At 36.0% G+C, this 27,529-nt stretch overlaps 1 protein-coding gene across 2 annotated transcripts; it reads left to right on the top strand.

Annotated features, from left to right (window-relative positions):
* Positions 1-101: 101 nt before the first annotated feature.
* CUNH21orf91 (chromosome unknown C21orf91 homolog) lies at positions 102-26,983 on the top strand. Of its 2 annotated transcripts, none has more exons than XM_027875580.1 (5): positions 102-197; positions 2,328-2,459; positions 21,255-21,782; positions 22,808-22,870; positions 26,612-26,983. In XM_027875580.1, the coding sequence occupies exons 2-5, from the start codon at positions 2,336-2,338 to the stop codon at positions 26,776-26,778; spliced, it is 882 nt and encodes a 293-aa protein (XP_027731381.1). In that variant the 5' UTR covers positions 102-197; positions 2,328-2,335; the 3' UTR covers positions 26,779-26,983. The 2 variants fall into 2 exon arrangements, with proteins under 2 accessions (XP_027731381.1, XP_027731382.1); XM_027875581.1 differs by lacking the exon at positions 102-197 and adding an exon at positions 334-357.
* Positions 26,984-27,529: the final 546 nt, after the last annotated feature.

The following is a 27,529-nucleotide window of genomic DNA, read 5'->3' as shown; positions in this document are numbered from 1 at the left end:
CTTCCGGGTCCCTTGCCCCTCCCCCAGGCCGCCGTTTCCGCTTTGCCTTGGTAGAGGCGGGGGTTGAGCGGGGAAGCGGCACAGTCTAACTTTAGACTTGGCCGGGGTAGGGAGGGGTGCGTATTCTCGACAAATGGCGGTAGTCCTGAAGGAAGGCAGGCGAGAATAACCGAGGCAACCTGTCTGCGAGTAGGGAGGTAAGTGCGGCGAGTGAGTACGAAGGACAGTTGGAGACCCAGGTGGGCACGCTCGCTTGCTTTCTTCCCCCGGTGCTTCCCCGGCCCCTTGGAGTAGCCGCGGCCGCTGCGGGGCGGGGCCTCTCTCCGAGACTGCCCCGCAACGGTGGAGGTGGCCGAGGTGAGCCAGGCCGTACCCTAGCCTCTCTTTACCCCTCCGATCCCCTCGCCCCCCAGTGTTAGCCCTGTCCTTTTCCTGGGGTCCCGGCAGACCAAGCGCTGGTTTGACCTTCAGCCGGTGAGGGTCTCTAGGCGCTCCCGGCCACGGCCCCCCGGGGGGAGGCGGGGCGAAGCTTTGAAGTTGGAGGGTCCATTCCCAGTGCCCCCAGTGTTGTCTTTACGTCCTTAGCGGGCTTTAAAAACCTTTTTTCCTCCTGAAGTTGAGGAGAAACACCTGTAGTGAGTGGGGGTGTCTCCGCCTCTAAACTGCTCCCTAAGAATGCAAGCGATTTGAAATTAGGGGTTATTTCTTTCCTCGTATCTCAACCCTCGATGCCTGGCACTTAGAAGGCGCTTAAAAATGCAAAAATTGATTCTTCTGCATCTCATTTCTCCCCCCAAATTTCCTCGTATTTATTAGTGATATGCTTATTTTGTTTATGCTTATGTACACGTTTTTGCTCTTCCGATAGACTGCAAGCTCCTTGAAGGCAGGAACATTAACTTTTCTTCATATGCCTAGTTTTGGGGACAGTGCTGGTTATGTTATGTAGATGCTTAAATAAATGGTTGATTGATTTTGCTAATCTAGTGGACACGTTGGAGGCCCCTCCCAGAGTTATGTGGAACCCCTGATTTCTCAGAACTTACTTCTTTCTTCCTTTTCCCCTCCTACCCGCAACGATGATTCACCTCCTGATTTCTAGGTGCTCTTCTAAGTTAGTTGGTGCTTTCCATCCCTTGATTGTGTGACAGTCTCAGATATCTCCTCTTTTCCTACCTAGCTTCACTCATTTTGGATTTTTTTTTTATTTCTCCACAGTATCCCCAGCAAAAGTCTTCCCTGGGAAATCTCATTATCTTGCAAAATACAGTTAGTCTTCCTACTTTCTCCTAATCAGTGTGCTCACCTCGACCATTTAAAGACAGAATACTAGAGACAGATCCTCAGAAATCTCATTTAAAACAAATTCAGTTTGAATTTCTTTGAGCTCTCCACCATGCCTCCACTCACTCTAGAGTGCCTTCTTTCCCTAGTTCCTCGGTTTTCTGCTTTCATTATCTTGTCTCCATAATATTGTAAGCTCCTTGAGGGCAGGGACCGTCTTTTTTCAATTTGCAGTGCCTGGCTTATAGTAGGAATTTAATGTTTATTGACTCTTGAGAGTGCACATTTCACTGCCTCCTTAGGATAAACCTACTTTTCTGCTTACTAGAATGACAGGAAGTTAACTGTTGAGTGTTTGAGGAAAATGCTGTGAATTGTATTAGTCTTACCCACCCACCTCCCACATTACTAAGTAGGTGCTAGGAAAGACCTAAAGATTTTTCTAGGTGCTTTAATATTTCAGGTCCAATGTTCAAAAGAAGTACTAGAATGTAATTCCCAGAGATCTGCCAAGTTTCCTAAACTAAATGAAACATTAAGTAACCTGTTGTTTGGATAATAGTACAGTGTATTCTCTAGAGAGAAGAAACCTAGTTTAGATTCAAAGGTTGGTTTTCAAATCTAATCTTTAAGATTGGCAAGTTACTTAACTTCCTAGGTCCTGCATTTTCTCATCTGTGAACTGGAGGGCTGGTAGGCAAGGTATCTCCCTAAGATAATTTCTACTTGTAGTCAATGATCTTATTGAGACTGAAGTTTACCTGGGAATATATAAGCTTATTAAAGAAAAGTAGACTTTCTACTAGTTCCTGACTCATGTGTTACTTTAACATTTAGGTGGATCTTTGCATTTATCCCTGTGAGAATTCCTTCCATTGGTGCAGATTTCAACCTATCCATGCCTTCTTATCCTTTGCAATTCTTAGAGGATCCCAGCCAGGGTACTAAGGGCCTTCCTCTGAGTCATGTTTTAAATAAATGTGTAAAAAATACAAAGAAACTGTAAATATACTGAAATTGAAATGTCTTCTTTTCCCTAATAGGGGCAATTATGAATGAAGAGCACTTTGTAAACATTGACTTAAATGATGACAACATTTGCAGTATTTGTAAACTGGGAACAGATAAAGAAACACTTTCCTTCTGCCACCTTTGTTTTGAGCTAAATATCGAAGGTAAGTATACTATGCAGTTTAATAGCACTAATTCCATATAAACCAATTTCCTGCACCTTATGATGACACAGTTATACAGATGTCACAGTTATACCCTGAAACTAAAGTAGTGTTGGTACAAAATGGAAAAATACGTAACTAGGGAATCGGTCAATCAAGAGACATTTATTAAGCACCTACCATGTGCCAGGCACTATGCTTAGTAATAGGGATACAAAAAGAAGCAAAAGAAAGTCCCTGCCCTCAAGGAGCTAACAATCTAATGGAGACAATAAGTAAACAAGTATGTATAAACAAGCTATATTCAGGATAAATAGGAAATATGAAAGTGGGAAAGCATTAGAATTAAGAAGGGTTGGGAAAGACTTTCTTTAGAAAATGGGTTTTTAGTGGGGAATATTTTTGTTCATTTGGTTACCTTCCCTCTTTCTTGGATCCCTTTAGAGCAGAAGCCTAGTACAGGCATCACTAGATCAAAAGATAGGCACAATTCTTTTAGGATATAGTTCCAAATCACTTTCCAGAATAGCTTCACTAAAAATGCATTCCTATATCTGTCCTCCCACAGCCATTCTAACAATTATAGTTTTCCTTTTTGTTATCATTGCCAATCTGATCTGTGTGAGGCAGAACATTAGAGTTGTTTTAATGTACATTTCTCGTCAGTGATTTGAGGCTTTTTTTTATATAGTTGGTGATAATTTGCTTCTATCCTTTTGAGACCTGCCTGTCCCTATTCTTAAGGAATGGTTCTTGTTCTTATATTCTTGAATGAGTTTCTTGTATATCTTGAATATCATGCCTTTATCAGAAAAACATGCTGCAAAGATTTTTCCCCAGGTAACTGTTTTGCTTCTGATTTTTGCTGCATTGATTTGTGTTTCTGTGGTGCTTTTAAAGTTTATGTAATCAAAATTGTCTGTTTCCTCTGTTGCGATGCTTTCTTTTGTTTGGTCAAGAACTTGTTCCCTGTGTATAGTTAGAAAGTTGTTTTTATAATTTCTCTGTTGTGTTGACACTTAGTGTCACATGTCTATACAGAGTTTATTTTGGTTCATGATGTGAATGGTGTTCCAAACCAATTTGTAACAGACTACCTTCCTATTTTCCTCGCAGTTTTTGTCAAACAGTAAGTCTCAGTAGTTAGTATCTTTAGGTTTGTCTGACATTATGCTAATATGTTCATTTCTTCTGGATCTTAAATTGCTTTCAGTTTTTCAACTAGAAACAGTTAATGATTACTGATGTAAGGAAGGGCTCAACTGACGCATCAATCTTGCCATTTCTTAAAGTAATTAACAACACTCTAACCTTGATACCTTTAACAGGTGAGAACATCTTACTGAATTAATCAAAGGCATCAAACTAATAATGTATGCCTAGTCATGCAATATGAATCTTCTACAAAATAGCAAGCCAGTTTGGAACCCAGCATTTGTGTGTCAGACAGATTAGAGGAGAGAGCGAGTTTCACTCAAGCCCTTGAAAGACGATGCCTGAAGTGACTGGCACAAAAATAGAATTCTTCTCTTGCACTTAAAATTAATAGCCCTCCAGGGCAGCTGGGTGGTGCAGTTGATAGTGCACTGGCCCTGGAGTCAGGAGGACCTGAGTTCAAATCCAATCTCAGACACCTGACGCTTACTAGCTGTGTGACCCTGGGCAAATCACATAACCCCGTTGCCTAACCAAAAAAAAAATTAAATTAACAGCCTTTATTTATATACTCTATACCAGTGAGAATGCTATAAATTGTTTTACTTTTTTCAACTATGTTGTAGGATGTGGTTTAGCCTATAACTACTGAAAAAATTTCTTGAATTTAAAGAAATAATCAAGTGTTTTGTTTTTTTTTTCAACTCATAAAATTGAAGTTGGGAATGACAGTTTACTTAATACTATATCTAAACTATAAAATTTGTTCTTAAAGAAGTTCTGCCAATTTACTAGTTTTACTAAGAAAAACATGAAAATTTGGTTTGGTTTTTTTAAGGCAGTTGAGGTTAAGTGACTTGCCTAGGGTCACACAGCTAGTAAGTGTTGAGTGTTTGGTCTGAGGCCAGATATGAACTCAGGGCCTCCTGACTTCAGGGCCGGTGCTCTATCAACTGCACCACCTAGCTGCCCCAAAATTTAGCTTTCTGATAGGTTTTATGGTGCTAGTACACAAGTCTTATAAAAGTGTTCCCATTTGTGGCTTTGTTTTTTGATTTTCATGACCCTTAACATGACTTTAACATGACTTTTTGTATAACAAAAGCAGAAAATTGGGTTAACCTAAATGAGTCAAAGTTAACTTTAAAATTACATCAACATAAAGTCATAACTAAAGAGGGCAACTACAGGGATATTGCCAAATACTGTGCAGAGAATAGTATATACTTTTTTTATTATTTCATTGACTTTTTAAATATTCTTTGAAATAGTCTAAAAACATGACTTTAAATGTTTTTGGTTGACATTTTTCCAGTTTACATAGTGATTATCTTTTTGGCTTCTTAGTCTCTTAATGTATCAGCATCCTACTTTAATCAGTCTTTTTTCCCTCCTTTGGAAAGACAATATAATAGAGTCAACCTAGGAATAACATAGAGAATATTTTGAGCTTCATATTTGTAGATCTTCTAAATAGCTTTTAACTTTTAATATTACCTGTTTCACTATGTAGTAATAACAGTTGAAATTTATACAATATTTTAAGGTTTAAAAAGTATTTTAACATGCATTTATGTCATTTGATAATAGCAACCTAGTGTAAGCCTTCATCACCTCACTCCTGAGCTGTTGCCTGTTGATTGGTCTCCCTGTCTCAAGTCTTAGGCTGGTCTGACTATATCATCACTCTATCGCCTAATCAAAAAACTCATAAATTCCAGTGGGTTCCTTTTACCTTCAGGGTCAAATATAAAATCCTCTGTTTGGCTTTTAAAACTTCATTACCTAGCCCCTTCTTACCTTTCTAGTCTTCTTACAGCACCTCTCTCTGTATCCCAAAGAGATCATAAAAAAGGGAAAAGGATCGATTTATATACAAAAGTATTTATAGGAGCTCTTTTTGTGGTGGCAAAGAATTGGAAATTGAAGGGATGCCCATCAATTGGAGAATGGCTGAACAAGAGACTTATTCAAGTCTCTGCTTACAGTGGTTACAGATTTATTTTTCTTTTGGGGGATACCTAAGCTACAATCTTTTTTATACTGAGTTGGGGTCTTATTTGGTTTACTCATTTCTCCAGCTTTAGTTCCAGAACTGGGGATTTGTGCCAAGGCCAGGATTCGCTTCTGGGTGGACAGTTGGTCATATTTGGTCTTGACCTGGGTCATCTGTGTATCTTGTATGGATCTCCTCCTCCTGAGGTTAGGCCTTCTAGGATCTCTTAGGTTCAGAGTGCAGGGACCTCCATGGCATGTCAAGACTGAGTGCTAATAATCTAACCCTTGGGCTTGGGGGTGTCCAGGTCTGAGTACTGCCAAGCTATGCTGATTGCTGCCATTTCCCCAGGGCTTCAAAGGTCTCTACTTCGGGGTCTTCTGAAGGGAGCTATCTGCTTTTGCTGCATCCAGACACAAAGCCTTACAGTGTATAATGGCTCTGGTTGCATTAAGTCTACTAACTTGGCTTTGTTGGTGGCTCCCTTTCCCATTAGTCATGGGCTTTTGGCTGACTTTGTGCAGTTCTGGGGTGGAGGAAATCACTGCAGTTTATCATTAGATTTCTTTTTTCATCTGGTATGAATTTCAGGTTTTTTGTAGTAGATATCAGTCTTAATCTTAGTACTTTTTCTCTGAGATTATCTTCAAATTATCCTCTATATATTCTTGTTTATATGTTGTGTCCTCCCTGAGAGTATGAGCCCCTTGAGAGCAAGGACTATTTTATGTCTTTCTTTGTATCCCCAGCACTTAATAAAGTGTACCTGGCACATAATAGGTACTTAATAAGTATTTATTGACTTCACTTGACTTGATCCCTACAGCAACCCTGTGAGGTAAGTACTATTACTAAAAACACATTTTGTCACATGATTTTTTTTTTTTTTGGTGTTTTATCTATTTTCAGATGCTGAATTAAAACTGCAAAGGGAATTCCTTTCACCCGTAGTTATTGATATGTGAGTTCTAATATAAATTATATAGTAAGAGGCAGTAATAATATAGTTTAGTTATAGCATACTAGGGAATAATGAGAAATTGCTGGTTGGTTTGTATTTGCATGCTTTGTGAAGCTTATTTGCTTCGAGGCAGAGCTGGCTAGGACATACTCACACTTGTCATGCATTAAAACTAAGTATTTAACTGACCCAATCTGTCAGTTCCATGCTAGGAATCATTTGCTATATAATCATCATTATTATTTCTACTTCTGTTTTCTCAAATGTTTTTGTGTATTACTCCAACTAATATACCTCAAGTATGTTAGTCAACTGAATCATTTTTTATGTATGCAGTGAACTGACTTTTATATCTGAGAAAAAATTTTATTCCCCTTGTTAAAGCAGATGAACTATCTTTTGCTTATAAAATAGGGAGTTGGGTTAAGGCATGAGTCCCCTTCCTCACTTGTGCTGTTTTCAGTTATTTTAAACTACTCACTGGGTAGATACATGGTCTCATACTGTGGGGTCTGAGTTCCTATGATTGGGAGAGAGCAAAAAAATCATTTGTTTAACAAATATATCTGAGATTATTTCCAAGTCTAAACATACTGTACAGTGTTCAAATCTATCAGCTGTTTACCTTGAGAAACTACTTGTACAGAAATCACTGGAAGCCTGAATTTGGATGAAGAAAATGAACTAATGATTCAGATTTTAATGGACTTGGTATGAATGGTAAAGTAGGAGGCCAGCAAGGCAGTGATTCACCTATTTAAAGAATGCTTCTCTCCTCAGAGCCTCATTTAATAATTCTAAATTGTCTAAATAGATTTAAATGACTGAAATTGTGATCTCAACTTATCTAACCATGAAGCTAAATTTTTAGCTCCTGTACTAAAATTACATAATCTTCCATAAGAGTGCCCCAAAATATGTTCATAAGAACATGTAAGGAGCTTTTAAGTATGAAAAATATTCTTGGCATATCTGTGTGGCTCATTGGAATTATAACTTGTGTACATTAAATATTACTGCTTTGAATAGATAGCAGTAACACAAAAAACCATAAAAAAAAATTTTCTTAAAAGCTGCTGGCCTTAAAGGAAAACCATTTCTTTGGAAGAGAATATGCTATGCCAATCACTGGTGAATCCTGGAAAAGTTTTGGCTTATAGAAAAACTTTTGCCAAGATAAAGGATCAAAATGGTAATTTTTTAATGTGAAAACAAATTTCCAAGAGTCAGTGAGGCCACTCATTTCTCGAATATATAGAGAACTGTGTCAAATTTTAAGAATACAAGCCATTCCCCAGTTGATAAATGGTCAAAGGATATGAACAGGCAGTTTTCAAATGAAGAAATCAAAGCTATCTATAAACATATGAAGAAATACTCTAAATCACTTTTGATTAGAGAAATGCAAATTAAAACAACTCTGAGGTACCCCCTCATACCTATCAGATTGGCTATTATGACAGGAAAGGAAAACTACGAATATTGGAGAGGGTGTGGGAAAATTAGGACACTAATGAACTATTGGTGGAGTGAACTGATCTAACTATTCTGCACGCCTTTTTTTTTTTAGGCAGTTGAGGTGAAGTGACTTGCCCAGGGTCACACAACTAGTAAGTGTCAAGCGTTTGCTCTGAGGCCGAATTTGAACTCAGGTCCTCCTGACTTAAGGGCCGGTGCTCTATCCACTGTGCCACCTAGCTGCCCCATTGATCTAACTATTCTGGAGAGAAATTTGGAACTATGGCCAAAGGGCAACCAAACTGCATACCCTTTGATTCAGTGAAAGCACCTCTTTGTATCCCAAAGAGATCATAAAAAAGGGAAAAGGATCTATTTATGTACAATTATTTATAGGAGCTCTTTTTGTGGTAGCAAAGAATTGGAAATTGAAGGGATGCCCATCAATTGGGGAATGGCTGAACAAGTTGTGATATATGATTGTAATGGAATACTATTGTGCTATAAGAAATGATGAGGGTGGTGGTTTCAGAAAAACTTGGAAGACTTATGTGAACTGATACAAAGTGAAGTGAGCAAAACCAGGAGGACATTGTACGTAGTAACAGTAATGTTGCACTGTGACCAACTGTGAATAACTTAGCTCTTCTCAGCAGTGCAGTGATACAGGACAATTCCAAAGGACTTAGGATAAAAAATGCTGTCCCCCTTCAGAGAAAGAACTGATGAAATCTGAATGCAGATCGAAACATACTTTTTTCCCCACTTTATTTTTTTCATGTTTTGTCTGTTTTCTTTTATAACCTGACTAATATGGAAATGTTTGCATGATTGATATGTATAATCTGTGTTAAATTGCATGCCCTCTCGGGGGGGGGACAGAAAATTTGGAACCCCAAATTTTGTAAAATAAACATTAAAAATTGATTTTACATGCAATTGGGAAAAATAAAATATTTTTTTAAAAAATTCAGTGAGGCCACAATCAAAGAGGGTATCTATGGATCCTCACATAAGGAAAGGTTTGGAAGGCAAATACTTTCAAAAACAAAAAGAATCAAGGAAAGTGGAAAAGAAATACTAGAACAAGTAGAGTTCAGTGCTGGCTGTGCTGGCTGACCTAATATTGGGATGCTGTAATGAAAATATAACAGAAAATCATCAGTGACCAAATTCTAGGTGAATTAAGCACCATTTTTGTTAATTTAAGCATGAGTTTTAAAAACAAAACTGATTCCCATTAAAATGGTGAAACCTGAAGCCATATTTGAAGTCAGCATTCAAAAAGCTTTCTTCGTTGTGGTCCAGTGTTATTGTCCTCATTTTATAGTCAAAGAAACTGAGACTCAGTGAGTTGAATAGGTTTACATAGCTAGTGAGTATACGAGGCAAAATTTGTACCAAGGTCTTTCTGATTCCAAGTCCAGTACCCTGTTACTATACAACACTTTATCTAATGTCATCAGAGCTGGTCATTAAATCACTGACATTGTACTCCTTGCTAAGAAGCTGAATGTGTAGTTCTTACATGAATGATTCTTCATTAATGTGTACACATAAAGTAGAAAAAAAACACAATTTTATATTTTTCATAGCCCCTGCTTTATCCTTTATAATAAATAGGAAGAAGACAGGGATACCTTGTCTTTTATAATGGGGGAAAGACCAGCGTGCGTGAATATTCATGTAAGTTAATCTTCAGAAATCCTAACACTATAAGCAGGGTAGTCATGACACTGTTGACAGTGAAATCTATATCATCAAGGAGTAGAGTAGGTTCCAGACTGGGGGCTTTTTAATATTTCCATAAAATGCTTCTAAATCTAAAGTTACTTATTTTTAAAAGATTCTCATTAAGAATAGGAGGCTGAATCCTGAGAATGGACAACAAGAAATAGAGCTCAGGCCTGGCCATAAGTTGGACCTTTTCATTTGTGTTACTTGACATCTGCCTCCCATTTACAGTCATACTTAACCCATACTCATACTGTTTCCCTAGCTCCATACTGCTGAAAAATCTATTATCAAACTTACTATAACTTTCAGGCTAATGGGACTAACAGGAGCAGGTTGCTAAGGGAAAAATGATCTATGGAAGTTAGGACCTGGGATTCTGTAAGCAGGGCTGTGATGTATATATAGTCAGATGAGAGAATCCTGATGCTGCTAAGCTTTTATACGACCCTTTTTCATTTTATGCAAAACCAAGTAGATAATAGGAATGCCAAAAGTATTAACTAAACCTTACTTTTCTGTTAATATGCTCTTCTTTTCCATTATCCAGAATTATTGTTTCACAAGGTATAACAGATCCCTGTAATGTCAAGCAGAGTTTCTAGTTTCTATTTTGCCACACTCTAAGAAATTACCCAGCTATCCTCTGGTGTAATCCACCAAGTTCCAAGTTAGTTGTCAGCCTTTGAAATGTACATATTACTAGGGCTCTGGCAGTTATTTCAGAAGAGGACCAAAACCACAGAACCTTGTTTTGTTTTTGTTTTCCTTTAGCTAAAGTATTGTTTTTAAAAAATTTAAAAAGATAAAAAAAAGCTCTTCATGCCTCCTGATCTTCCCAGTTAATATAAAAAACTAGAAAAAGTTTGTTATTCAGTAGGTTTTTTGGTTATTCTAGGCATATTTAATAGCTTAGGTAAGGATGTAGGGTTGATTTTGACCATGAGGTCAAAAATTCTTTTGGATTTAATATTGGATTTTAAAAGCTCAGAATAGTTAGAGTGCTTACCCACAGTATCTGCCATCACTTTTTTTTTTTCCATTTCTGCTTCCTCCAACTGTCTTTCCCAATTTGTCTTTCTCTAACTTAATCCATCACTGTTCACTTAATGGAAAGAAGGGTAAGTCTTTGAATAGGAACAGACTTATGCTTTTTGCTATTTGATTCTTTTCTGCAAAAGTTGCTTTCCATTTTACCCTGCTAGTTTGAAATAGATTTCAAAAGATGATAAAGCATTGAAGTTAATCAGGAATAAATAGAACATCTAAGCTATAAATTATTTTATTTAATTCTACAAATCAGGTTGTTATAAAGAACAACAAGAACTAAACTGTGCATACTCTTTGACCCAGTGATATCACTGTTAGACCTATGCTCCCAAAGAAATAACCCATATGTACAAAAATACTTAGCTGATTTTGTAGTGGCAAAGAACAGGAAACTAAGGAGGTACTCATCAATTGAGGGATGGCTAAACTATGGTATATGAGTGTAATAGAATACTATTGTGTTGTAAGAAATAAAAGTTTCAGAGAAACCTGGGAAAATTTATATGAACAGTGAAGTGACCAGAACCAGGACAACCATTTATACAATAATAACATTACATATTGGTCATTGCCTTGATCAAAGTTATTCAACTTTGATCAAGTCATTGACCAATTATGATTCCGTAGAACCCATGATGAAGCATGATACTTCCTGACAAGAGTTGATGGGCTTGGTGCAGATTGAGATATTTTTGATATGGCCAGTGGCAGGAATGTATTTTGCTTGACTATGCATAGTTGTTACATGGGTTTTGATTTTCTTTTTCCTTGGGCAGTGGAGGAAAGGGAAGGAAATAGATTTTTGCTTTTTTTTATAGGGTACGAAGTCTGAATTATTAGAGATTTTTTTTTTAAATAGTTTTTATTTTTTTAGTTAAAAAGCATTTCCAGTTCTATCCCTTCCAGTAACCTGTCCTTCCCATTGGGCAAATTAAAAAAGAAACTCAATACGCAGCTGCATAGTATGATAAAACAAGTTTCCACATTAGCTGTTTCCAAAAATGTGTGTTTCTTTCTGCATTTTAATTGTTAGGAGGTGAGTTCTTCATTCCTTTTTTAAGTATGTATTTTTTCAGTCAGTAAAAATCTTCTTTCCCTTTCTCCCACTCCAAGCACCTCTATATTCCCAATTGAAAATGAAAGAAAAACAAAACTTCTATCAAGCAGTTTTCCTCATTGACCATATTTAAAAAAAAAAAATCTTATTCTTTATTCTGACTCCACCACTTTGTCAGGAGGTGTAAGTGGCATGTTTCTTAGTCATCTAGGATAGAGGTTGTTCATTATACTGAACAGAATCTCACTCTTTACAAGTAGTTTGTCTTTATCATATTGTTGTCTTTGTATTAATTGTTGTTCTGTTCACTCTATATCAATTCATATAAGTCATCCTAGGTTTCTCTGAAATCATCCCCTAAATCATTTCTTACAGCAGAATAGTGTGCCATCATATTAATATACCATAATAGCCATTCACTAGTTGATGATCATCCTTTAGATTCCAATTCTTTGCCACTTCAATAAAGCCATATTTCTGCACATCCTCAGTTTGTTTTGTTCAGGACTAATTTATCCCATCATCTTCCTTCCCTCCGTTTAATTTTACCTTTTTCCTTCTCACCTTTCCTCCCATTTACCCCGTTACATGAAATGAAATGTATCTTGATACCCAGTTAGGTTTATGTATGTCCTTTTCTTTGACTAGTTCAAATGAGAATGGGGTTTAAGTGTCAGCTACTCCCCCGACTCCTTCCTCCTTGTGTGTATAGATGTCTACTTGCACACTTTCCTTCCCCTCTGTCATGCTGCCCAACGTATTGCTCTTCTCCTCTTTTTCCATTCTTAAGATCGTCAAGCTGTAACAGAACCACTCCAAGGCCTTCTGTCTAATTAGACTGCCTTTATAACTCCTGATGATGTTAGGGTTCAGAGGGTACACACCTATCATTTTCCCATCTTGGAATGTAATCAGTTTATCTTTAATCTTTTATCATTGTTCGTTCATGTTTACCTTTTTGTGTTTCTCTTAACTCCTGTGTTTGCACTTCAGAGTTTCTATACAATCCTGGTCTTTTCATCAGGAATTCTTGAAAACCTCTTTCATCAAAGGTCCATTTTTCCCCTTGTAGAATTACTCAGTTTTATTGGGTAAGTTAATCTTGGCTTTAGGCCTGTATCTTTTGCCTTCTGGAATATTGAATTCCAAGCTCGCTATACCTTTGTAGTGATGGCTGCTAAATTGTGTGTGAACTGTGACTCCTCAGTACTAGAATTCTTTCTTTCTACCTGTTTGCACTATTTTTTCTTGCACCATTTTTGGCTGCTACAAGAGTTACTATGAATATTTTTGTACAAATAGAGGAAATTTTGCTTTCTTTGGGGGTAGACCATAGATTTATTTTAAAAGAAAAGCAATTCAAATTAGTCAAATCAAGGTCATTTAAGTTATTTAGCAAATGGATAGTGAAGTCAGTTTCAGAACCTCCTTCCCTCCAGTGGAAAACTTAGTTCCCAGATTCTGAATACCTAGTGAAATATCTTCTGTTAGGTACACATTTAGAAAAAAGGTAATTGGCATGTTTTTTTTTTAAACCAGGAAGGTTATGAAGTTCTTCAAAAGCTAAATATAGGATTTTAGATTTGATCTTGGAGATAATAGCCTCTGAAGTTTATTTAGTAAGGAGGTGACATGGTTAGATCTGTTCTTTAGGAAGATAAATTTGATAGCTGAGTAGGAGGATGGACTAGAATAGGGAGAAATTTGAGTCAGAGAGACTAACCAGTAACACACACTCCATGTGTGAGGTGACGGATGGCCTGCAGCAGGGTGGTGAGTGTCGGAGGAAAGAAGGAGACGTGTACCAAAGATACTTCAAAAGTAGCCTTGACAGTATTTAGTAGCAGATTAGATATGAGGAATGCCGGGTATGCTTGAGAGTGAGGAGTAAATGATAACATCTTGTTTGCTAGCCTGGGTGACTGGAAGTATGGTGGTACCCTGAGGAGCAATAGGGAAGTTATAAGAGAGGCAGTGTTTGGGGGAAGAGATGAGTTTAGTTTTGGATGTATTGAGCTTAAGATATCTACAAGATAACCAGTTCTAGAAGTCCAATAAGCAATTGGAGATAGGAGAGAGGTCAAGACAGAGGTTGGACTTGGACAGATAGATGTGAGAATCTTCTGCATAGAAATGATAATTGAATCCATGGGGGCTGATGAGATCATCAAGCAAAATAATATGGAGGGGAAAAACGAAGAGGACCCTGGACGCAGAGCCCTATGGGACTCCCAGTGGTTAGTAGATGTGACCTGGAAGATCCAGAAAGGACACTGAGAACAAGCAGCAGACTGTAGGAGAATCGAGACAGAATTGTCACGAAAACTTAAAAGAGGGTAATTGGCAGTGTCAAAGGCTGCGAAGAAGTTAAGAAGGGTGACAGTTGAGAAAAGGTCTTTCAATTTGGCCTTTTGGAGAAAGCAATTTCAGTTGAATGAGGCTAGAAATCAGACTATAGAGAGTTTACAAGAGAAGCAGTAGAGGCATCTGTTGTAGACAGCCTTCTCAAGTTTAGCCACAAAACCTAGTAAGGATGGATGGATCAAGTGAAGTTTTTCTGAGTGTGAGAGACATGGGCATATTTGAAGACATCAGGGAAGCAGTGGTTAAGGAGAGTTTGAAGGTAAGTGGGGATGATAAAGGGGTAAACTGCTGGAGAAGTGGAATGGAAAGGCATCACTTGTGCATGTGGAATGATTTGCCTGGGCATGGAGAAGGGCCACTTGTGTGAAACAAGGGTGAAAAGAGATGCTGGCAGAAATCATCTGGGTGATGTGAGATGGGATGAGGTGAGAAGAGAGAGCTCTTGATGAATGGCCTCAGTTTTTTAATGAAATGAGACCATTTTGAGGCAAAGTTCTCTGCTGAAAGGATAGGGTGAGGGGAGCCATGGGAGATTTGAAGAGGGATGAAAAGGTTTGGAAAAACCAATAAATAAAATAGTTAAATCCTTTTTTTTTTTTGGAGGCACACAACTAGTTGCCCAAGAGTCACACAACTGGTAAGTGGTCTGAGGTTGAATTTGAACTCTTAAGTCAGGGCCGGTGCTCTATTGCCACCTAGCTGCCCTATAGTTAAATCATTTAACAAGGCCAAATCCACCCTCAAGAGTCCACCAAAACAAAAAAAAGTTTTAATCACTAATTGATTTTAGAAGCTTTTGAACTAGTGCTCTAGTTGACTAAACCAAAATGTTTATTAAGTGCCTGCTCTGTGTAAGAACACTGTATGAGGTGCTAATGACACAAAAATAAAGATGAAAAGCAGTCCCTACCCTCAAAGGAGTTTAATGTTTTGATTGAGAATTATAATCTGGAAAATATACATTCTTTATTCCCTTGTTTTTTTCTTTGTGGCTTACTAGGCTGATCTTTTTTGAGTAGTATTTAATCTCCTTGAGAAAGTTGTTTTATCTCTCAATGTAATGAACATAATGTCACCTGCAGACAGAAGTATCTATACAAATATCAAATGGAGGAGCTATGTACTCCAGAGATGGTAGGGTTCTATTTACAGAAAGATAAGCATCTCACATTTCTATTTCATACATAAAGTTTGCAAAAAGCAAAAGTGCATGGATTTGTGATTTTTTTCAATATGGTTGTTCTCTGCCCTGAAACAGATCACAACCTATCTGTGCCTGCCAGCCATGTGTAACTCTTGTCCATGTTTCCCCCTAGGTTTGTCACAAGGCTTTGCCCTAACCTCCTGGCTCCTGTCTTGATTTCTTTTGACATTGACATTGCAAGAATACCAGTGAGACAATATGTCTATTGGTTATACTTTACTTTGACCATATGACCAGATCATCTTTTATCTTTTTTTTTTTTTAAAGGCAGTTGAGATTAAGTGACTTGCCCAGGGTCACACAGCTAGTAAGTGTCAAATGTTTGGTCTGAGGCCAGATTTGAACTCAGGTCTTCCTGAATTCAGGGCCGCTGCTCTATCCACTGCACCACCTAGCTGCCCCCCATCTTTTATCATTTTTTAAAACAACATTCTTCATCCTGCTTCTTCCCAGGTTCTTAATTGCTAAATATTGCATCTTGTTCACACCAACCAAATGCCTCTCCATTGTTCTCTGAGTGATAAGGCAGTAACCAAAAAAAGGATTATAGGATCAGTCAACAAGCCCTGCTGCCACACACTTAAAAATACGAAGGCCCAAGCTTACATTGAGTTTATAGAATGAGAGCTAGAAAGGACCTTTGAGATCATCTAGTTCCCCTCCTTCAGTCAAGGAAACTGAAAGCCAGACTTGTCCATAGTAATACAGTTAGTAAGGGGCAGACCTAGGTTTTGAAACCAGGGTTTCAGATGCCAAGCCCTGTACCCTTTCTGTTATACCATGCAGTTTCTCCCAATCTTTGCCCTGTTTTAAAAATAAATTGTATTATCACTTTCATTACTAAGTACAATTATTTAATAGTAGCTAATATTTTTATAGTGCTTAACATATTATCTCATTTGATCCTCACAATAACCCAGTAAAGTAATTCTGGTGAAGCTAGGTGGCTCAGTGGATAGAGCACTGGGCCTGGAGTCAGGAAGACTTGAGTTTAAATCCAGACTTAAACACTTAACTAGCTATGTGACCGCCCCCACCAACAACCCCCCCCCCAGTCCCCCAAGTTACTTAGCCTCTGTCTTCTTCAGTTTCCTCATCTGTAAAATAGGAATAAATAATAGCATCTGCTTCTTAAGGTTGTGAGGATCAGTAAGATAGTAATTGTAAAGTGCTTGCTAGGCACATAGCAAGTGTTCCATAAATGTTAGCCATTATTAATTATTGTTATTAAACTTTATAAAACAGGAATTTAAGAAAAAAACTACCAAATAAAAGATATACTGTAAATTATTATACTATTTACTGATTAATATACCTTTTTTGTATATTTATATTACTCCTGTAATAACTAATTTTATTTTTTTGTCTATTATTTCAATAGTCTAGGGACCTTTTCTGTGTATTTAAAATGGATTTGTTACTGTTCTTTGTTTTTTAACATAGTTATAATCAGTATGAATACTTTTCTCTGATTTTTCTTTTATTCTGTGTCATTTCATGTCTCCTGTATTTATTTGAATTTGTCAAATTTGTTTCTTATGATACAATAATACTGTTACAGTCATATGCTATAATTTGTTTTCTAGTAGTTGGGACTATGTGGTTTATTTCCTGTACTCCCCTTTTTTGGTAAAAGTAGTGCTTCTAGAAATGGTTTTACATATACATTTTCTTTTACATATGAGTCCTTCCAGCTCCTAGCAATAACATCTTTCAGATTGGAATGCTAGCAGCAAGAATAGTACAAAAAGGTAGCAGAGACCTAGAGAAAGGAGAAAAGAGTATGATGGGATTTCGAGGTGAAGAACATAGGAGAAGAAAGAGCTAACATGGAGTTTAGTAAAATGAAACCCTGTAGGGGAAACTGGAAGACTTGAGGGAAGAGAGTATTTGAAATAGCTTATTTTTTGGTACCTATCTTGGGAACTGATGAAAATCTTACCCAAATATTTCTAATTAACCTTTGTGGCATCTGATGTGATGTCACCAAAAGATTTTGACTTTATGAAAGTTTTTCAGTTAAGGAACAGATGGGTTCAGAGTCAGTGAAGCAACCAAAAATAGAAGCTTTTGATATACAATATGTCAAGAAACTCTTACGTAACAATGAAGAGATTCTCTTTCTCCGTTATTGGCTTTTATATCCATTTTATTCTTATTTAAGCTCCACCTCTGATTTGTGGCAACCAGTAGAACATTCCCTCTGTTCTTCAGGCCTAATAATAAAACAAATTATTTTCTGTTCCATCACTTGCTCTCTGGCAGTTTTCAAGTTTTCATCTTGATTCAGAAATAGTAAAGCCATATTGACCATATCAGAAAGATCCACTAAAACTCTGGTTTTAAGTGACTTTGCGGTTTTGTGTTTTTAATAGCAACTTTGCATGAGAATAAATCCCCAACTTCTTTTGCAAAGAAGCTTTGACATCTGAATACATTTCAACGCTCCTTATTCCTACCCTTTAATCTTATACTCTCCTCAGTTTAAACCCCCTTAGTTTTAAATATAGTCTATTTCTTTGTTATCAATATTGTTTCACTACAGCATTCATTTCTATTTTTCCTGCCCCTTAAACAACTGACACCCTTTCTTTTTTCTCTTAGAAAGTCTTCTAGTTCTCACTTTTCTAACCTTACTCCAAAGCCCCTTACATCTCTGAGCAAGTTTTTTTTTACTCGTGAACCTTAATAGATTGTATTTTGAGACACTTTTGAACTACAACTCTAGCTGACTGAACCAAAGTGTTTGAGGGATTGAGTTCAGTTAAACAAGAATATATTAAGTGCATGCTCTGTGCAAGAGGTTCTGGTGATGTATAGAAAGGTAAAGATGAAAAATAGCCCCTACCTTCAAGAAATTTAATATTCTGAGAGAAAATGAACAAGGTTTTGTTAGTTGTTTTAGAGGCAGGAAAAGTGGAAATGAAGATTGTTGTATAGAAACAGTAAAGAAATAGACTATAGTCAAGGGTTTAACTGAGGTAGAATGATGTAAGAAAAGGGTGAGAATTCTACTAGGATGCCCATATTCTGTGAACTGCTTTGAATCTATGTGAGTATCCAAATGAAAGGTCTTATTTTCTCAAAGTTTAGATAATGGCTAACATCAGCAAGAGTTCATTGTAATGGAATGTTGAGAGGTATTTTGAAATTCCATTTGGTATAAATATTGTTTTATATTTTCAGTCTAAATCTAATTGTTAATTGTTAATTTTTAGAAACTTTTAAAATTATTTCTCACAAAATAAAAGTTAATGTTTCAAAGGCATTCCTAAATTGAATGCCATTTAAGTCTTTAATTTTATCTTTTTAATAGTAAAAGGATAAAAATAAGAAAAATATGTCAAATGTTTTTTCATTCAAGCTCAAAGAGCAGAAATCATTGATTTAAGATATTCAGATTAATAGCCCTTTAGTTAATTTTTTTAAACCTTTTTCAGTAGTCTGGTAGTATTCTGAAATGGACTCGGGTAGTGCAGACCTTATATGCTAAATACAAATGTTTTGTAAACCTGAAGGCATGTAAATGTGAGTTATCATTTTCCTTTTTGATACTGTCCATCTGTGGTAACTATCCAGAAGCATGGAGGCCTAAAAAAGGTTCTTGAAAGTAGGAGAGCTAATTCCATAATTGTTTTTAAATAAATAAATGAGCTTCAAGTAAATTTCTCTACTCACTTTTCTAATTACATGCTGCTTACCTTAGCTAGAACTGATATACAAATCATTAAAAAAGGGTTTGGCTAAATTGGTTCTCTAATATAATTTGATTTTAGCTAATTTCTAAGATTTCAAGAATATAATGGGCTTTTAAAAACATGTTTTTGTTTCAAGAAACTAGTTTTTGTTCAGTTTGTGAACCTTTATATGTAAATACTGATTTAATTTAATGTACACAATTGTTTGTGGTTTTGCACAAATATATTTTATTTATTGTTGCTAGGAGATAGATTGTAAGATTATGCTGCAAGTCAGAACTGCCAAAATGTACAAGAAACTAAATTTTAAATAATTTCTTAAATGTTACTTTGCATGAATGAAATAATACCTTGGAATGTCTCCTGTGACTAAAAAAAGACTTGGAATATTAGTATTCCTTAGATGATTACATATAGCTTCAGAATTCGTAAGGTGGGGAGAGAAGGAAAGGGAGAAGCAATATATTTTTTTTTTTTTTACCAACAACAATGCCTGCTAATAACTTTAACCAAAGTTTAGACTTATATTTATATTAGACTTATATTTATATATTATAAATCAGGATGATTTATAATAATTGTTAAGGTAGACAACAATAAATATAGAAATGTAATAGTTTCTTAATGATCAGTCTGCTAAATGTCAGTTTGGCCCTCAATTTGTTGAAATTTCTCAGAACTAAGCATATTCATTTGGTTTATATGACCAGGGAATATTGTTGAGCTCAATATCCCTGGTTCATTTTTAATACAAAAAATTTGCTTGACTTAGATTTTATCATAATAAAAATTTAATTTATGTATGTTTTTTGTTTTTAAACGATTAAGGTGGCGAAGCATTAAGCTCTAATAAAGTTAGAAAATCCAAAAGTGTAATATAATTATTTTAATTTTTATATAATTTGATATTTAATATAATAATTTATATTTACAATAATAACTATAATGGTTTTGTTATTTTTATAATTTATATTATATTTATAATTAATTTATGTTATAGTATGTTATGTTTATAATATAATTTATAATTATGATGGTAATTATAATTAAGTAATCTAATTTTAAATATAATATGCTTTTTAGCAATTAAAAAGTTTTTTTTTCTGATTCTGATATACCATATTCTTCGAGTTGTAGTGATTACTGATTTGGGGGGTGGGGATGGGAAGACGTCTTTTGAATTAAATAGTTCTACCATGTTTATGTTCTGAAAAGTAATAAAAAATCTTCACTTTATTTTGCCTGTATATATGTACTTGTACTTATGTGTAAATCAGAAGGGTGTGTATTCAAAACTATGTGCTCAAACCTTTAAATTACACCTTCAACCCAGGAAATACCACAAAGTTAAGAGTGATTCCATAAAATTGTAAAAGTTCATACTACGCAAAATAGCTTATACTTGCTATAAGGTAAAAATAATTAACTTAGAACATTTTCACAAATTCATAAGATTTGATAGTGTGATTTAACATTAACTTCAGCTCTGTTTACAATTTCTTCTTAATGCTTATTTTTAAGAGTGTTAATATCATCGTTCCTTAAGGAGGAGGCAGTGTTGTTCCTTGTGGATAGAGGACGGGCCTCAGAGGGTGTTTAAAGGCTGCCTCTCACACAGAGGTTTTTAACAAGGGGTCCATGGATAGATTACAGGGTGTCTGTGAATTTGAATTATATACACACAGATTCGTACGTTTATGTTTATATACATACATGTTATTTTTACTTGCCTCTAACTGAAATTTTGCATTTGTTTCAGTTATTTAAAAACATGTTTCTGAGGAGCCCATAGGTTTCCCCAGACTGCCAGAGGGGTCTGGGAGAAAAAAAGATCAACACTCTAACCTTGGCTGTGTGACTCTGTCTAAACCACTAACCTCTTTAGTGCTCCAGGCAACTCTCTAAGAAAATATAAACTGCTGAACAGTTACCACTTTGCGATTTAAGAGAGTGTGTCCTCACCTGGAACTCCTTACACCCCAGTCCAGACCCCACCTAAAAATAATTTTTAATTGTTTTTCTCCTAATTCACAAATTCTTTTTTCTTTTTTCTAAGATTTATGATCTTGAAACTTCTTTTAAGTAATCATCTTTAAAATGTTTTGTTTTTCTTTATAGGAGTACCAAAATCTAATCTCTTGCATACCAGATCATTAAGGGGCCACAAAGAGTGCTTTGAAAAATTCCATTTGATAGCCAACCAGGACTGTCCTCGATCTAAACTCTCCAAAAGTACTTATGAAGAAGTCAAAACTATATTTAGTAAAAAGATAAATTGGATTATACGGCATGCCCAGAATAAGGACGTAGAGTCGGATCCTGATTGTTCCAAAACTTCCCAGCACCCACTTTTAAATTTTAGACATAAGTCGGATAGAAAGTTATTACCACAGTTGGATTCCCAAGTACCAAAGTATTCTGCTAAATGGATAGATGGAACAACAGTGAACATCTCAAACCATGCACAAAGAATTTTGGAGCAGAGCGAATCTGCAAGCTTCGGGCTTGATATGTTGCAAGATTCAAGTGCCCCTTTCTGCTATAATAGTGTTTTGTGGTCTCATCGCCAGCAAACTCAGAAAAAAGAAGCTTCTGTTTCAGACATTGGTGACCAGAGACAACACACTTATTATACAAGAGAACAATGTAAGTAAAGCAGTGTCAGAGAGAAAGTTTTTTTATATTTTTGTTACTTGTAATGTGTCAGCTGTGTAGAGTCTTATATGGTTCATAATTAATTGATTTTATGGTTCTTCCCTCTACTATTGCTGTATTCTGATCTTTCATCATGTATCAAATACCATAGATTCATGAGTCTATGCCAAAAAACATCATTCTGGCAGGTTCAGTTAAGCTAGAAAAGGTACAGGTATTGTCCTGATGCCTGTCATCCATGCCTCAAAGAGGCTCATTGTGAGAATATTGATTACCAGGTCATTTTAAAAAAATTTTTTTCCTGCCTCAACTCAGAAAATATGTGATAAGGGATAAAAGCTGATAAATATATCAGGCCTCAGAATATTGGATAACTAATATTTTCTAGCTAGTTGCTAATTCAGACCCAAATAAGATGCTGGTTTCCATAATCTTATTTAAGAGTTAGATGTAGTCTTGATGTGCTTTGAAAGTATTTTATGGTGTCTTTTGTTTCATCTTAAGTTTCTAAATTAAATATTATCAGTCAAGGGTGACTTTCCCATTGTTACATTCAGGCCCAATTATTGACTATTGTACTCTATGCATAGTTTCACAAGAGTGTTAGCTTTGAATTGGGGTGGAATGACAAAACCCCTGATAGTAATTGTAACGAGAAGTAGCGGGGAAAAAAAAAAGATTTTTTTTTTTAACCATAGAAACAATGATATATATTCATCACTGCCCCCAAACAAGAATTGGAGAAACATGCATAGTTGAGGTTTGCATTGACTTGACAAGTTGTATTTCTGTTCATAGGTTTCTTTCATCATTTCAGCTATGGTCTCAATAACAAGATTTTTGATATTATATGAAGCCACTGAATTTTTCACTAAAGTAAGAACTTGTAGCTACATTCCACAATGCCACTTAGGGCAAACAAAAGTGTCTCAGGAAAGAGCATGCTTTTGTTAATGTGGCTGTGTTTTATTTTTCCTAGTTTTTATGGTAATAATGAATATATTTTCATGTTGTAGTGAGTTCAATGAGTCTTGGTGAAGTAGAGCAGCTGAATGAAAAGCTTCACCAACAAATCCAAGGTAAGGAATCATTTTCAACACTTAGAAAAAATTTTATAGTGTAGAAAATCTCATTTTAAAAGGAATTAAAGGATTTCTTCAGTTACATTTTAATTTGGAAATGAAAACGCTGTGTTGGAGTTCCAGAGCATGGGAATTTAAAAGAAAACATAGATACTTTATAAAGTAAGGTGTGAAAACAGAATATCTCTAGAGTTGCTACTTTACTAGAAGATGATTTACTTAATACCATGCTGTTATGTTGGTTATAGTTTAGGAGATACATTTTGTTGTATTTTTCTGAAGATCAGTGACAGGAACAGCACACAGTGGGGATGTGTGTGTGTGTGTGTGTGTATGTAATCTTTAAATTTGGAGTCATTAGAAAATACATTTGGAGGAACATAAGGTCCAGAATCTCAAGCGGAATAATGAAAAAAAAAAGTAGGAATTAAGGAGGAATGGCTCTTCCAGACTACAAATTGTATTATAAAAAAGTAATCATTAAACTATTTGGTCCTGTTGGTTAAAAAGACAAAAATGGATCAGTGAAACAGCCTAGATAAGGAAGGATGAAGACATAGGAACTAAAGCCAGTATTCAACAAACTTGAACATAAAAAATGACTGGGAGGGAAGGGCTACCTTTTTGACAAGAACTGCTGACAACATTGTAATATAGTATGTCTGAAATTGGATTTATATTGTCTACAACAATAAGCTTAAAATATATGTGCAGTCTGATTGTATTAGGACACAATAAAAAACAATTAGAAGAAAATAAGACTGGGTAATTTCCACAACTTGAACGAGAGGAAGAATTCTTAACCAAATAAGGAATAAGTATGATTACAAAAGAAAAAATAAGATGTGAATTCAATTTGACATTGAAATTGAAAAGCTTTTTCACAGACAAACTCAGTGGAGCTCTAAGATAAAAGGAGAAGGCATTAATTTACATCATGTATCTCTGATTTTAAGGTCTGAAATCCAAATTGTATAGAGTATTAGCACAAATATATCAGCTATTCCCCAATGGGTAAAGTGGTCAAAGTATATGAAGAATTGCAAATTATTGAGCTATATGAAAATTGTTTTCATTTTCCACTGAACAAAAGAAACAATTGGTGTTGGCTATTGGAAAAAAGGCAAACTAATAAACTCTTGGGGAAGCCCTGAATTGTCCAGCCATTCTGGAAAGTAATTTGAAATTATCAATCAACATGCATTTATGACCACCTAACATATACCAGATACTGTGCTAAGCATTAGACATACAAACTCAAAAATAAAACTATCCCTGCCCTTGAGGACCTTAACATTCTAATGAGGAGACAGTGTATACAAAAGGAATATAAGGTAGTTCAGTGACTCTGGAAGACATCACCCCATGAAGTCATTGGTCCTCTTGCAAAATAAAGGATGAACAGTAAGGAGAAAAAGGTGCATACCAGAGTAGGAGATAGCCAGTGAAAAAGCACAGAGATGGGAGATGAATTTTATATGTGAGGACAGAATGAAAGCTAGTTTGGCAGGATCTAAGAGTGTGGAAGGGGTAATAATACACATAGGAAAGTTTGGGGGAAGGATGGCTTTGGGGGGAAAGATTAAATTCTTTGGATATGTAGAGTTTGAGACGTCTCTGGAACATACTCTGTTCAGTAGGCAGTTGGTGTTTCAAAACTGAAGCTCTGGTATCTCTGTCTCACCTGTCCCCACGCCCGTCCATCCTATTTCCTACAGCCAAAGTGATTATTCTAAAGTCCAGATTCGATCACATCACTCCCCTCCTTAATTCCAGTGGTTCTTTATTATCTTTAGACTCAAATGTAAACTCCTCTGTTTAGCTTTTAAAGCCCTTGCATATTTTTCCACTCTCATATTATCCGTGCTCCCACTTTGCTTTCTTTCTGTTCCTTACATACAAAATCCTTTTCTCATCTTTAAGCTCTTGCACTGATGATCATCCATGCCTCAAGTATAATCTTCACCTGTTTCTCACAAAAATCCTCTTTTCATTGAAGACATAACTCAAGAGTAGCCGCCTATGTAAAGCCTTTCCTAACCTCTCCTCAATTCCCATCCCACCTTGCTGTACTACCTCCCAGAATTACCTTGTATTCCTTTTGTATATACCATGCTTAGACTTATACATCATATCTCCCTGTTATAATAATAATAGTATTTTATAACACTTTAAGATTTGTAATATTTGTTTTATCTGTGTCCTGACAACACTATCTACTGTGCGCCTAAGCTGCGGTTAGAATATAAGCTCCTTATGAGAAGGCAGAGTTTAATTAATAGGTTTAAGGTATTTTTTATTTAAGGATGGGAAGAACTTAGACATGTTTGAAGGCAATATTAGTAAGGAAAGAACCAGTACATAGGGAGAAGTTGAAGATGGAAGATGAGATGAGATGAATCACAGATGTAGCAGAGTTAGCCAAGGCAAAGGGAAGATATGCCTCATTATCAGAGACTCCAGAAAAGAAGAGAATGAGGGGGGTGATATCAAAGGATTTGGGTGAGCAGGTAGGTGGTGCATTGGATGGAGTGAGTGCCTGACCTGGAGCCAAGAAGCTTCATCTTCATGAATTCATATGTGGCCTCAGATAGTAGCTGTGTTCTCCTGGGCTAGGTACTTAACCCTGTGTGCCTCAATCTCCTCATCTGTAAAATGAGCTGGAGAAGTAAATGGCAAACCACTCTAGTATCTTTGCTGCGAAAACCTCAGATCGGGTCATGCAGAGTCAGATATGACTGAATAACATCAAGGGATTTTGAGATGAAAGGAGAGAAAGGAGCTTGTCTCTTAATTGCCTCATTTCTCAGTAAAGCAAGTAAAGGTACTCATGTAAGGAGAAAGAAGTAGAGGAGGCCTGAGGAAGGAAGATATGGTCTGCTACAGTGTCTGTGGTGGAGTGAGATGCAGAATCAATTAGGAAGCAATAAAAGTATTCCCTTGCTGCATTGAGGGCATAGTTGAAGTTGGATGTCATAAATTTATAAAATGCCCAGTCACCATGGTAGTGTGGCTTCCTCCTCCTGCTCAGCAACCTTTGAATAGGAGCAGAGAAAGGGAATAGTGGGAATAATATAGAACTAAGGTTTTGCAGTAGATTAGTGAAAGACAAGGGAGTAAGGGATTTGAGCAGGGGCCAGTGTAGAGTTGAAATAGCTCATTGTGATGATTGATCCACCAGCAGGAAGCCAGATCTCAGTGAGGACTAATAGATGGAAGGAAGATGAGAAAAAGAAGTCCAGTATGATAGCAAGTTTGTTCATCATAGATCATGTACTTTTCTTAAATGCATTTGATAGGGGCAGCTAGTGGATAGAACACAGGCCCAGGAGTCAGGAGGACCTAAGTTCGAATCTGGTCTCAGACCAGACACTTGATGTTTATTAACTGTGTGACCCTGGGCAAGTCACTTAACTCCAATTGCCTTGCCCAAAACAAAAAAAAAAAGCTAAATAGATTTGATAGCTATTATGTCGCTAGGGCGTAGTATAATTATGTATTGGGGGGGGTGGCAGTTGAAACTAAGACATCTTGTGAAGAGTACTACGTCAGTATAATAAATGTTAACCTAACTAATTTCATTGAGTATTTTGAGATTTTTTTTTAGGATAGGGATTATTTTTAATAGAAAAATTTGATAATGCATTCAATTTAAATTATTTGGAAAGTGAATCACTATGAACTGTGAATCATGAGTTTTCTAGATACTAAAAATAAAATTTGCTTGCATTCTTTCAGAAATTTTTGAGCAACTGACACACCAAGTACAAGAAAAGGATTCTTTGGCTTCAGAACTCCATGTACGACATATTGCCATCGAACAACTACTTAAGAATCATTCCAAGTTGCCATGTCTTCAAGCGGGGAGACAAGGAATGAAGTGTAACCTTTCCATAAATAACTGAACAAGACTCAGACCTAATTAATTCTGTCGATTCATTGGTCAATTGTGCAGACTTCTAATAAGTATGTTGGAAAGTTGTGGCATCCTTTTGAAAACATTTGGAATCTTTTCAACAGCATTCAATCTATTTTAAATACAGTTTTAAAATATTTTTTCTCCTCATTTACATGTAAAAACAATTTTCAACATTTGGTTTTGTTTTGTTTTGTTTTTTAGTTTAAAGTTCCAAATTCTATCCCTCCCTCCTCCCCCCCAACCTGAGACAGTAAGCAATCTGATATAGGTTTATACATGTACAATCATGTAAGACATTTCCATGTTAATCATTTTGTGCAAGAAGACTTGGACAACAAAAAAAAAAAAACAAAAGAAAGTAAAAAATAATGTGCTTCAGTCTGTATTCAGATAACATCAGTTCTTTCTCTGGAGGTGGATAGCATTTTTCATCATGAATCCTTTGGGATTGTCTTAGATCATTGTACTGCTGAGAAATAGCTAAGTCATTTCCCAGTTCTTCATCATACAGTATTGCTGGTACATTGTACAATGTCTTCCTGGTTCTGCTCACTTCTGTTTGTATCAATTCATGTAAAAGTTGCAGGTTTTTCTGAAATTATCCTGTTTGCCATTTCTTAGAGCACAATAATATTCCATTACAATCATATACCATCCATAGATCTGACAAGTAAACTATTCCATGCTTTCCTAATTTGCTGTATTACCCTTTATGTGTAAATCATGTACTCATTTTG

Source organism: Vombatus ursinus, unplaced genomic scaffold, assembly GCF_900497805.2.
Source record: "Vombatus ursinus unplaced genomic scaffold, bare-nosed wombat genome assembly UNPS02014809.1, whole genome shotgun sequence".
Taxonomy (NCBI): domain Eukaryota; kingdom Metazoa; phylum Chordata; class Mammalia; order Diprotodontia; family Vombatidae; genus Vombatus; species Vombatus ursinus.
Note: the sequence above shows the minus strand (reverse complement) of the source record. Positions and strands in the feature narration are given on the sequence as shown.